The 13089-nt window shown below is 36.6% G+C and overlaps 1 protein-coding gene across 12 annotated transcripts in view; it reads left to right on the forward strand.

The window, feature by feature from the left end:
• Window positions 1-13089, forward strand: part of AGBL3 (AGBL carboxypeptidase 3) — a 176378-nt gene that overhangs the window by 81257 nt on the left and 82032 nt on the right. The window contains exon 17 of one of the 12 annotated variants that reach the window (XM_007504354.3): window positions 6320-7158. The exons of the other annotated variants lie outside the window; for them this stretch is intronic. Coding sequence (XP_007504416.2) covers window positions 6320-6813 — 494 coding nt within the window. The 3' untranslated portion in view covers window positions 6814-7158. Of the gene's footprint in view, window positions 1-6319; window positions 7159-13089 lie in introns of those variants that run through there. 12 annotated transcript variants of the gene reach the window in all.

Below are 13089 nucleotides of genomic sequence, written 5' to 3' on the forward strand. Positions count from 1 at the left end.
AGAAATGCTAGTCTCTGATAGCTCAAGCCTGAGATTTAACCCCTTCAATGCCAGAAGGGAGATATTCAAAGGTTGCATTGGGAACTCAGAACATAAATCTGAATTGATCTGAATCTAAAATAGATTATTATTACTTGAATGTGGCATTGAGTATTTGCATAATAGGGATATTTCTGGGATTTTTATTTTAAATTTTGCATTTTTAAACATAGCTGTTTTTGAGTGTTAGTTCATACAGAAGTTATTTCTACTTAGCAATGCTAGAATTAGTTGATGTGGAATGGTTTCTTTATAGTTTTTCCACTGTAATTCAACATCAAAAGACCTTTTTTCTAGCTAAAACTTTTTTACTAAATCAGTTATTTTGCTATCATTATTATAAATTCTGCATAAAATATCATTCAGATATTGATGTTATTAACATTGTTGAATTGATGTGGCACTTGTTTATTGGATATTAAAGAGCTGCCATGGTTTTATAATGTAGCCAGAGAGGCAGAATTATATTTTGTTACAGCTGAAGACTAGTTTGGAAGTATGGCAGCCAAGAGGAACATCATTTTAGAATATACAATCACTTACAAAAATTACTGAGGATAATAATGGAATATTATGAGCAATATCTTCTCACAAAACAGCAAAAAACGATGGAGAGAAAAACAAATTTACAAAAAGTCCTATAAAAATCCCAATCAAGCCAAATTATTCTAAGAGTATTTAAATATAAACTTGGCAGGGGGTGGGAAGATAGCAAACATCAGAAATGGAGAAAACCTATAAGCATTTTTACAATGGGCATTTTTTTCTTCATCATTAGAGCCACCACACCTAAACATACTTTTAGCATGTCACAGTCTTATCTGAAGAAGTAAAATTAGCACCAGAAAATAAAGACAAAAAGTCCAACTAGAACATACAAAAATATAAGGAATAGGTCTATGTTCCAGATGACATAATTTTGATGGTATTGAGTATTCTTAAGTCAATTAAAAGAAGATAAGATGCTAAATATTTAGCAAAAATCTTGGAACTTATTACCAAAAAATGTGCCCGATAAAATACTAATAACTATTTCACATCCCTACTTTCCCATTGCTCCAATTTTTTAATTAAAATAATGTCTGTATTCATCAAGAGAATGTTCAATGAAGAAAAAGGAAAAGAACAGTTAGACATTGCTAAATTATAGCTATGGTGCCCCACATTTTATAATCATATAAATAAATAAAAAATGTGGAATATACCAAATCTCATTGTGCCTACCATTGGTTGATGATTTTTAAAAACTGTTTGATCATTGAAGCAAGATGCCTCTTTAAAACTCTCCTCCAATATGTTGTCTCCTATGCAAGTAGCAAAATAATACAATGTTCCTCAAGAGAACTAACAACAGAGATAATTTTGTTTGACAAATATCCTATAATTAATAGCAAATGAGTCATGAAACAAGGAACTATACTTACCTAAGTTATTTGATACACATAGAGGATGCCCAGTGCAAAGTCCAAATAAAAGGGAGATTCTTTAGAGGTGTTATGCTCCTCCAGATGCTTTGATTATGGATGACATCGTGCCTACCACATGTCTCAGAACATTTCAAGACCGCCTAAACAAAATCTATAATCATTCAAAAGTGTTTGGCAAAACTAAATGGATGAAAAATGCTTATTTTACTGGCTGAAATGACAAAGCAGAAACTTGATTCATCAATACTTATATCCTCACAGACAATCCAAATGAACAATGAGTTGAGCTTAGATTTAAATAGGAGAAGGAAAGTAGTCTAGATTTCTTTGGGAAATTATGCAGTTTTTGATGACCCTAAGCTTTTCTCTGAAGCCCCATTTTTATAACAATATTCTTCTGATGATGCTATCCACCAAGAATTTCAAAGGCGCTTACTACCTTGAGCAGCTTGTGGAAAAGGTATAAAGTAAAAATATAGGGCAGTATATAGTATCAGAAGATCTTATAGCCCAGAATGCTTGGTTTACAGGCCAGAAGACAAAATCTTGCCTCTGACCCAAGGCAGATCATTTAATGTCTATGGGCCTCAGAAAGCTCCTAAAAATTTATCTAAGTCATAGAGCAACTGGATCTCCATATTAGAAGCATCTCCTACATCAGGAGTCCCCCAAGCAGATAGAGCACATGTCCTTGTTATATCTTTACTTTTCCCATGTGAAAAATGTGAATGCTGATGAGAACTATATGGAAAATGTTGGTATTTCTGAATTATATCATTGTATTTGGGGGTAAACTTGGAAGAGATATTGTAAAGCTATCAATTGGCAGGCAATTGTTCTGTGAAGCCTTTTCCAAGAAAATGAGTTTCCTGGTATCTCAATGGAATCAGTATTGAAGTTGAAAAAAAAAGAAATGTCTCTCCTTTGACCATGTCCAAAGAATTCTTGAGAACTGAAGGCTTTTCAAGGATTTGGTGGATATTTTGCTGTTATTCAATTTTAGTTGTGTCCAACTCTTTGTGACTCTACCTCGGATTTACTTGGCAAAGATACTGCAGTGGTTTGTCATTTCCTTCTCCAGTTCATTTTGCCAGATAAGGAATTGAGGGAGGCAAAGTTAAATGACCTGTCTAGGGTCACACAGCAAATAAGTGTCTGAGGCCAGATTTAACTTTCTGACTGCAGGCCCAACACTTTGTCCACTGTGCCACCTAACTGCCATTAATGGGTACCATCAGAAGTTTAAAATATATTCTATCATCATTGCTAAACTTCTGAAATGATCCCATTCATGAATATATGGTTGGAAAATGCTCATAGTAGAAGGCAGAAAAGGGTATCATGGCCTGAGTCTTCTGTCACTATTTGGAGATCATTAGGATGAGAAATGTGTATAGGCCTTCAAACACCTTGGTAAATCTTCTTATGTATGGCTTTATGCAGATTTATTCAAGCCTTTTGTGGTATATATTTATGCCAGTATAGATGGCTTGGGAGCAGTTTTAAAACAGGAGAGCTATAGCCATCAGAAGCCTTTTTCATTTGATTTACTGATGGTGAGACTTGTTATCCCAATTCATGCTCTTGTCTTTGAAATGTGCTGTTGGTGATGCAACTTATATAGAGAGCTCAAGTCCAAGTATGGACAGACAATACACTGACATATTTTCACTAAGTGCTAAATTGGATACTTGCTGCTGTGGATGATTGGAAACATTAACCATCCATGAATTCAGTTGTTGAATCAGCAAGGGAAGACTAGTATTGATTTAGACCCTCTATCCTCTAGGTTCCACGGGTCTGAAATTATGGTGATGTCCATAAAGAGTACAAGTAGAGTACCAGGACACTAGCACATAAGAGTTCGACTGAAAGTTTGAGGCTTTATTAGACCGCATGCCAGCAGTGGATTTGGTTTTTTTCCCCATTGGACCAGTCATTATTGCCTCAACCATATTTGTATAACTGGCAGTGAGAGCATCTGTGAAAAGGAACATCCCTAGATGCACGGGTATGACCCTTAAAGACTCAAACTTCAGTGTTCAGAGGGTCTAGAAGAAGAGAATGGCAGACATTGGAGCTATGCAGTGGAGTTCAGTAAATGTAAACGTCTGAAAACAAGATGGCCAGAAAGCATTTGATCCTATCAAGAGCCTTTGAAGCACTCCATGGTCATGAAAACACTGCTGAAAGGTGATTCTGAGTGCGTAGAGGCAACCCATGAGCCAATACAAAATACACTTTACTGATCCGACATAGCAGCAGATTTCCAGCCTAAGTATATTTGTGGTAGTCAAAGGAAATTGTTACCATCTCATTTATTATCCAAAGACTATATGTACCAGAAAGACTTTAGAGCTTGTAAGTGTAGGATCTTTATCTCTGGAGAATATAGGAAAAATCTCAGCAACATGCAAGTAATAATCATTTCACCAGGTCTCTCCATTCAAGAGTCAGAAAATTCCAACAGTTGCCAAGATGGAAGAAGTACAAGTATTGTGGGGGAAAGTATTTCTCTGAGTAAGATTTTTATGCTATGACCCATTTTCCTCAATTCTGTACATTAAGAACAAGCTAGCTAACATTAATAGCTTTGTGGAGAATCAAGAATTCTAGAAGTATAACTTGCTATCCTCAAGAAGACCTACAGTCTCTGTGTTTAAATTGTACAGTATTGAATATACACGTGACTGTGAGACCTAAGCAGAAACTTCAACTAAATCAACACATATTACCAAGAATAATGCCATTGACTTTTCCCTCTTTATAATTATTCAAGAACCATTTTTATCTATTGATTCGTTCTTTTGAGTCCTTGAAGTTGGAAAAGAGTTGGAAACTTACAACCAGTGAATCTCCCAGCTGAGTAGTTGAAGGAGGCTTATTAGCAATGGCTTAGCCCAGAAAACTTCAGAGGAAATATGCTGCTTTAATTTTCTGTTAGAAACTACAACTAGAGGACAGAGGCCTTCTAAGGAATCTTAACATTCTAGAGGAAAACACAAGATAGTGATGCAAATAAAATAGTTGAAAGTTTGAGCTATCTACCACTCCACAAAATAGCCCCAGAGAATTCTGCAAAGGTCATTGGTCACCGCCATCTTTTGTCTACAGTGAACTTGGCATGACTTCCTAATGAAGAAGAGGACAAGAACCATGGGAAGTTTGCTAACTGAGTTTTAAGAAGAACTTGCTGCCCAGCTTAGGGTGAATTATTAAAGCTAGATATTAGTGTATTAAGAAAAGAAGATGTAGAAGAAATCACAATTCTAAAGGAAAGAAAACCAAGGGAGACTGGTCCAACATGAAAGAAGAGAAAGAGTGGTGAAAGAGCTAAATTCAAAGATTGTCTCTTTATGTCTAATACCCCAACAAAAACCAGCCATAGAGATTACCTCAATTGAAGCTAGAGAATGGTAGCAAGCCTGGGCTATCCAGATACTTAGATTGGGGCTCTAAGCCAATGGACTTTAGAAGCCTGGCACATCCACTTGGCTTGAATTAGATAACAAGGATGAAGAGCTGACAACCAATCATCATAAAAGTACCCAGACTATCTAGTTAGTGATCAGATTGTTTGTTGATGTTTTATGTGTAACTCTATCACATGATATTGTGTATCTGGCCTGTATATTTCTTGTAGTACATATTTGCGGTATTATGCACCTTTAGGCCATGCTATATTATCTGTATATAATGTCATTTGCATATAACCTAGGTGATGGATTGATGTATGCAATTGAAATGTGTTACTATGCTCTATATTGCATGGGAACATATGTACTTGGTCTACGGTACCAATCATTTGTAATATGTTCCTCATGTTTGTAGAATGCAATTCTAATATAGAAATGCTATACTTGCATTCATGCTATATCTTTGGGATAATTACATGTGACTTGAGGTAGGGTGGTTCAGTGGAAAATCTGCTAGATTTAGAGTAGGTCAATCCAAATTTGAATCCCAATTCTACCATTTACCAACTGTGTGACCTTGGATAAATCACTTCACTCAATCAACAAGCATTTATTAAACACTTTCTATGTGCCAGGCACTGGAAAAGCAAAGACAAAAATGACATAGTTCATGCTCTCAGGTAGTTTATATTTTACAAGAGGAACAACACTTACACAAAAACATTAATATGAAATATATACAAATTTGGTAATTTGAAGGTAAAGGGAGGCACTAGACACTGGGAGAATGGGGAAAAGCCTTATTATGGAAAAGGCAGTGCTTAAGCTGTGCCTTGAATAAATTTGGGAGTTTTAGGATGCAGAGGTGTCGAAAGAGCACATTCTAGTCATGGGAGAGGGGACAGCCTGTGACAAGGCTCTGACAGGAGTTGGACAGCCATGTGTGGGAGAAGCAAATAGGCCACTTTGGCTAGTCTGTAGATTATTTGAAAGGCTGTAATATGTAGTTGGTCTAAAAAGACAGGTTAAAAGACATACTATGAATGGCTTTAAATGCCAAACAAGAGAAGTTTGCATTTGAACCTAGAGGCAATAGAAAGCCTTACTTCTTGAGCAGAGAAGTAACATGGTCAAACCTATGCTTTAGGAATAGAAGTCTGGCAGCCGGGTGGAGAATGGGTTGGAGAAAGAAGAGGGCTGGATGCAAAAACATTAGTTAGGAGGCTACTGCAGTAATTCAAGTGAGGGTGATAAGGCCTAACCTTAGGTGGTAAGCCATACAAATAGAGAGAAAGGTTGGCATTTTCTCATCTATAAAATCAAGAGGAGGTCCCTCTAGCCTTAAATGCATGATCCTTTGACTTTTGTTATATGCTAGTTTTTGAATGTTTATTATTTGAGTTACAAATGCCCTAGTGTGTCCTCTGTCATTTGCAGGTAAAATAAATTTTACTGGGGGTAGAAAGAAAAAGGGTACCAAGCCTCTCAGAGAACTGCCACATTTCCACAAAGCTTTGGGACAACAAAGACTCTTTCAGTGGGGACAGGGACCTCAACATCATATCCCAGGAAACCAATCATTCATGGTCACACAGCATGAGTCAGGAAATTTTACAAAGAAAGATGAACAGGAAAAAGAAAGGAAAAGAAGGAATGAGATGGGAAATCTATGGATCCAGGAGTTTCCCACAATGTCACACTTCACTCCACTATCAATTAAGGCTTATTCCCCACCCCACTTCGATGCTCACCCGGACTCTGGTTATCTGATGAAAGCTGGTCTTATAAAACTTCAACCCGTCCCTTCTGCTAAAGTTCATTCTGGGAAATACCTGAGAGATCTAAAGCTTCCTGAAGCAAGGAAGCAGGTTCCAGCTAGTTTCAGAAACATCAGAAAAATAGACAGGGAAGAAATGATGATCAAGAGTTGAGCTTAATGTTCTAGGCACCAAGTTGCTCTGCTCAGGAGACACAAACAAATATTTTACAATCTCTTCACTTCTCAAATTGTTTACTCTGCCTTGAGTCACTAACCTGCAGTGCCTTGTCGAGACCAGTTCTGTTCTCCCTGGCAGATATGTTTGGGAAAGTGGTTTGCTTTGGGAAAAGTGTGCTTAAAAAGAGTGTTTACTGTTCAATACATTGTCATGATTATCTTCTTTTTTAAGTAAATTCTCCTTTTTTACTACTATTATGTGATGTCATGTAATTAATTCAACTGGCTGGCCTGGAGAGAGAAGATTCAGAAAACAAAAAATGGAGGGGGGGGGAGTCAGAACATAAATATGATTAGATATGAAACTGAATTATACGTTATGAAAGCCTGATGGCACAACTGCCTCATGTACAAAATAAATTTTAATATCCTTATATTCAGTAAGTTTAGCCCAGTTCTGATCCTTTAATAAAACATATTTTCAAAGATTGTTTCTTTTACTAGTGTATCTAGGAAATATTTTTTAAAAGTCACTTTTCATAAAAAATATTTTTCAAAATCTACCTACTTCATATGTTGTATTTTAATATAGATAATATCTATACTATAGTTTAAATTTTGAGAAAAATATTTTAAGCTCTGGGCCTCAGAGTCTTCAACTCAAAATGAAAGGATTGTATTATATGATATCCTAGCAAGGAGTGAAGAGCAAACCAAGAGCAAACCACACCCCCCCACCCCACATCTGCTATACCAGATTCTGAACCTGAGCCCAAGCCAACATTCAGAACTTGACACCCTGCCTGGGCAAATAGAGGTCCAAGTCAGTGCATACTCCTTGAGGTTACAAACCTGTGATGTAGTCTGGTATCCCAGCCCAGGGCAGTCTGTGCTGAAGTGGGCTGATCTGTGTGAGCCCAGAGAGAAGCCAGGACTGCCAATCTAGGCCTGTGGTGAAGACATAGATCCCAGTTTGGGGTAGTTGACTGATCCTAGAGGGGTCTGTATCTTTTTGTCAGGGGCCCGGGGCAGAGATCCAGGACACTACAATCAGCTATGTGCCCAATTGGATCAAGTATACAGTGAAACCAAAAACTTGTGCCTAAGCCTGGGGCTAGAATTTGAGCAGCCCCTGACCTGATCAAGTTCAGAGTGAGATCAAAAGCTTATGCCCAAGCCTGAGTCAAGTCTTTAAGTTGTCAGCATCAAGGATTAATTGAATTAACAGTGGGAGGAGGCCTTCAGAGCTCCCAGCCCTCAGGCTATCATACCATTTCTGAAGAACTAAAACTGGCTGAAACTCAGAAAATAAGCTAAGGGTAGCATTAAGGAAGGACTGAAGTTTAAGAGGGTACCCTAACCTCCTAGGAAACAGAGTATACCCATAAAAAGGTAGGGGAAAAAGAGAAGCTAACTCTAAAGACTTTTTGCGGAGACAAAGAGCAAGATACAGACCCAGAAGGGGACAGTGAAAGCAAAGCAAAGACACATAAAGTCCAAAAGAAATATATGAATTGAACACAGATTCTGGAAGAGCTCAAAAAAGATTTCAAGAACCAATAAGAGAGGCAGAGGAAAAGTGGGAAAGAGAAATGGAAGAAATGAAAAAGGAAACCCAAAAGCTGATGGAGGAAAATCAAGCCTTAAAAATTAGAATTGAGCAGTTAGAAATTAATATTTTCATGAGAAATCAAGAAATAAGAAAACAAAATCCAAAGAATTAAAAAAAAAAAAACAGAAGAAACAACTGACCTAGAAAATAGATCCAGGAGGGACAATTTAAGAATTTTTGGGCTACCTGAAAGCCATGATCAAAAAAAAAAAAAAAAGCTTGGATATCATAATACAGGAAATTATAATAAAAAAAACAGATATCTTCAAACAGAAAATAAAATTGAAATTGAAAGATTTCACAGATTACCTACAGAAAGAAATCTTCAAATCATAACTTCCAGGAATATAATAGCTAAATTCAAGAGCCCCCAAATCAAGGAGAAAATACTATAAGCAGCTAGAAAGAAATAATTCAAAAACCATGGAGCTACAATTGGGATCACACAAGACCTAGCAGTTTCTACATTAAAGGATCAGAAGGCATGGAATATGATATTCAGAAAGATGAGAAACCCAGATTTATGACCTAGAGTCACCTATCCAGCAAAACTGAGAATATTCTTTCAAGGGAAAAAATTAACATTCAATAAGAGAGAAGATTTCCAAACATTCCTGAGGAATAAGCCCTACATAAACAAAAAATGTAAAGTCCAAACCCAAGACCCAAGAGAAGCCTAAAAGGGTAAATAAGAAAAAGAAAATTAAGGTCAAATTGTATGCATCTCTACATGAAAAGAGGATATCTGTAATTCTCAAAAATTACTTAGGAGTAGAGCAGATAGAAGGAATATACCTAGAAAGAGGGTGGGGTGAAGTAAGCTAATTATGATGATATGATATATATGATGATGTATAATGATATGATGTGTATGTAAATGCGATGATATGAAATTATATGTATGTATATGATGTGATATATAAAAAAATCAAAGGGTGAAAAAGAGGATTGGAATGAAAGAAAAGGGAAAGGAGAGACAGAATGGAATAAATTGTATAACATAAAAAGGCATGAAAAACCATTATGGAGAGTGGAGGATAAGGGTGATGACAGGCAATACTTAAACTTTACTCTCATTGTAACTGGCTCAGAGAACAAAAAAACAAACATATTTATTGGGGTGTAGAATTATATCTTACTCTACAGAGAAGTAGAAGGAGAATAAGACAAAGGTAGGGAGAAGTAATTGGAGGGAAGAGGAAGTGGGGGGGAGTGATAAAAAGCAAAATACTGATGAGGAGTAATGGAGTAAAAGGAAATAGAGCAGGATCAAAAGAGGGAAATAAGATGAAGGACAATACACAGTTAGGATTCATAACTCTGAATGTGAATGGGATGAACTCACCCATAAAATGAAAGCAGATAGCAGAGCGAATTAAAAAACAGAATCCTACTATATGTTGTTTACAAGAAACACATTTGAGGCAGGATGATACACACAGATTAAAGGTAAAAGGCTGGAGCAGAATTTATTTTGAAACATCTAAAGTAAAAAAAAAAAGCAAGCGTAGCAATCATGATATCAGACAAAGCTAAAGTAAAAATTAATTGGATTAAAGGAGATAAGGAAGGAAATTGCATCTTCCTAAACAGTACTATAATCAGTGAATTAATATCAATAACAAACATTTATGCAGCAAATGGAATAGCATCCAGATTTCTAAAGATATTTGTTAAGATTTTTTCCTAATACCAAGCCTAAATCAGCTTCTTTGTAACTTCTGCCCATTACTCCTAGTTCTGTCTAGAGAACTAGGATCACAAGTTTAATCCCTCCTTATGACAGCCCTTCAAAAACTTAAGACAACCATCATGTTCTTCCTGGGTCTTCTCTTCTCCAACTAAGGATACCCAGTTCTTTCAACCTATCCTTATATGATATGGACTCCAAGGCCTTTTGCCAAATCTGGAAATTGTCCAGCATATCAATATCCTTTCTAAACTATGGATCCAAGAGACTTACACAATGTTCCAGATGGTACCTGGCAAGGACAGAGTTCAGTGGGACTCTCAATTCTTGTTCCTGGAAGCTGTGCCCTTCTTAATGCAGCCTATGATTATATTAGCTTTGATTCTCACTTCACTCCTGGTTTATCTTAAACTTATAATATACTAAATTCCCCTCATCTTTTTTTCAGGATATCTGTCTATCCATGCTTCCTCAACTAATAAAAGTCATTTTCATGCCCAAAATAATGTATTGAATTTCATCTGACTGGCTGACTTATTAGACTCTGCCCAATCTTGCCTTTCAAGATCCATTTGGATCCTGATCATCATCCAGTGTGTCAGCTATCCCTTCCAACTTTGGGTAATCTGCAAATTTGATGGGCATCGCATCTATGTCTTTATATGAGTTATTGCTAAAAATGACTAAGAACTCAAAGCCAAGCACAGGTCCCAGGGGTACTACACTGGGATCTTCTTGACACTTTGACATTGAATCCTTAACAACAACTCTTTGAATTTAACCAATCAGCCAATTTTGAATCCATATAATTGTATTCTTAGTGAATTCATTTCTCTCTGTCTTCACGGGAAATATTGTGAGATACTTTATTGAAAGCTTTGCTAAAAAAATTACTATTTACTTAAATAAATTAAGCCAAATAAACTGCATTCATAGCATTTCCCATTTCCACTAACTGAGTAATCTTGTTTTAGAAAAAAGGAAATTATGTTAGTTTGACTCAAGTTGTCAAGCTATACTGGCTCTCTCTAATCACTATTTCCTTTTCTTAATGTTTGCCAACCATCTCTTTCATAATCTGTTCTAGAATTTTCCTAGAAAAATTGGTTAGCATAAAGGTATGGGATCTTGTGTCATAGATTCAAAACTGGAGGAGACGTTAGAGGTAGACTAGTTCAACTGCATTATTTTATTGATGAGGAAACTGAGATCCAGATATTAAGTGATGACTCAAATCACACATGTAATAAATTATAGAAGTGGGATTTGATCATTAACAGAGTAATAAGTGCTACAGGTAGAATTTCATCCCACATCTTTAGAATCCAAACCCAAGTTTCTTTCCACTCTATCATATTGCTGCTCCTCTCTTTTTCTTTCTTATCTCTACCAGGAGGTATTAAAGATAAAATGTGGCTAGTGAGGCAAGCCTACAATTTCTTTCATTAGCCTATCTGTTATTTTGTGTTTCTTAGAGCATGTCTTATAGGTAAGGCAGGGTTCTGAACTCATTAGAGTCAAGTAATACTTTATAATTTTTATAGCACTTCCCTTAACCACCACGTATCTGGGTAAATAGGTTCCCAAAGGACAGCTGACTCTAGGGAAAAAGACCCAAGTATTTTATCTTGTACTCCTTGGTTCTTTAACCCATCACCTTGAAGCCCCTGGGGAAACACGTAAAGCTAAGTTTTGGTTTGGCTCATGTCTGTGAGCTTCCCAAAAGGTGAGTGTAGAAAGGTACACAGAGGAGACTTTAAATGAATAAGATAGTTACTTATTTCCTCCCACATAAAAGATATAATTATACAAAAGACTCATATGTATATATTAACAAAACTTTAAATTACTGCTACACTCTCCCAAGGTGTCAATAATTAAAAAGCCAAGCATTAATCATTTTGCAGGACAGTTGAATCATTTTATCTTAACTTTGACCCTGCACTATCCAAATAATTCCCTTGAGGTTCCTGCCTTGGCAAGGCAGGCCATGTTTTAGATTCATCCTCCTGTGGTGGACATCCATTCTGATGTAGAAATTCCTGCTGCCAGTCAATTTTGCCTGAGGGACCTAAGAGCAGCAATCTCTCAAACTCTTGATGCTGCCTCCAAGATTGAAATAGCCATCTCTGATGGCTGTTTGACCGTTTGATTACCCATGCTAAGGAAACAAAACAAGCAGAAAAGGCAGACCAGCCTAGCTCAGCTTGTATAATTGAGCCCCTGTATTAGCTGCCAAGTAGTCGTAGACATCATGCTTCAAGGGTAGAAAGAAAGATGAACTGCCCCACCGCTCCTCCACCGACAGGTTTTTGCAATTTTGACAAGAGAAGGATCTAGAGGATGGGGTTACTCTTTTGAAAGTCCATTGAAGGGGCAACTATGCCTGGATTAGTAGCCAATGATCTCTGTCTCAGCCTCCTCTGCTTTTAATGTTGAAGGATTGAGGCCAAGGATCAACCAGGTTTTGTTTTATTATCCCAAAGCACTCAAGTCCTTCAGTGGTGAGTCATGTATGGCAACCTGTAAGCAGCCCGAGTAGCTCAGTGCATGGGATATACTTTAGTACAACCCCCACTACATAAATAAAAACTAAAAAAAAGATTGTATATCAAACTGAATTTTGTTTGTTCATAAATGTCAAATTTAATAAAATAACACAGGGTTTTTTTCCTTTTGAATAATTTGTTCGGTATATTTTTTTCACTTTTGTTGATTTTTTTGTTTCTTCCTTTTTATTATTGAGTGGTTATCCTTATAATTATCCAATAACTCCCTACCTCCACTCCTCGAAACAATTTATAATAGTAATAAATAAGCAAATGAGCACATTGAATCTCATTCTACATGTCTAGTTCATCATCTGTCTGCCTAGATTTGAGAGGCATTCTTTATCATAAGTCATCTGAGATCGTGATTACTCACTGGGTTGTTGCATTGCTCAGAATTCTAAAGTCTTACAAAGTTGC

This window comes from Monodelphis domestica, chromosome 5 (genome assembly GCF_027887165.1).
Source record: "Monodelphis domestica isolate mMonDom1 chromosome 5, mMonDom1.pri, whole genome shotgun sequence".
In the NCBI taxonomy this organism is placed as follows: domain Eukaryota; kingdom Metazoa; phylum Chordata; class Mammalia; order Didelphimorphia; family Didelphidae; genus Monodelphis; species Monodelphis domestica.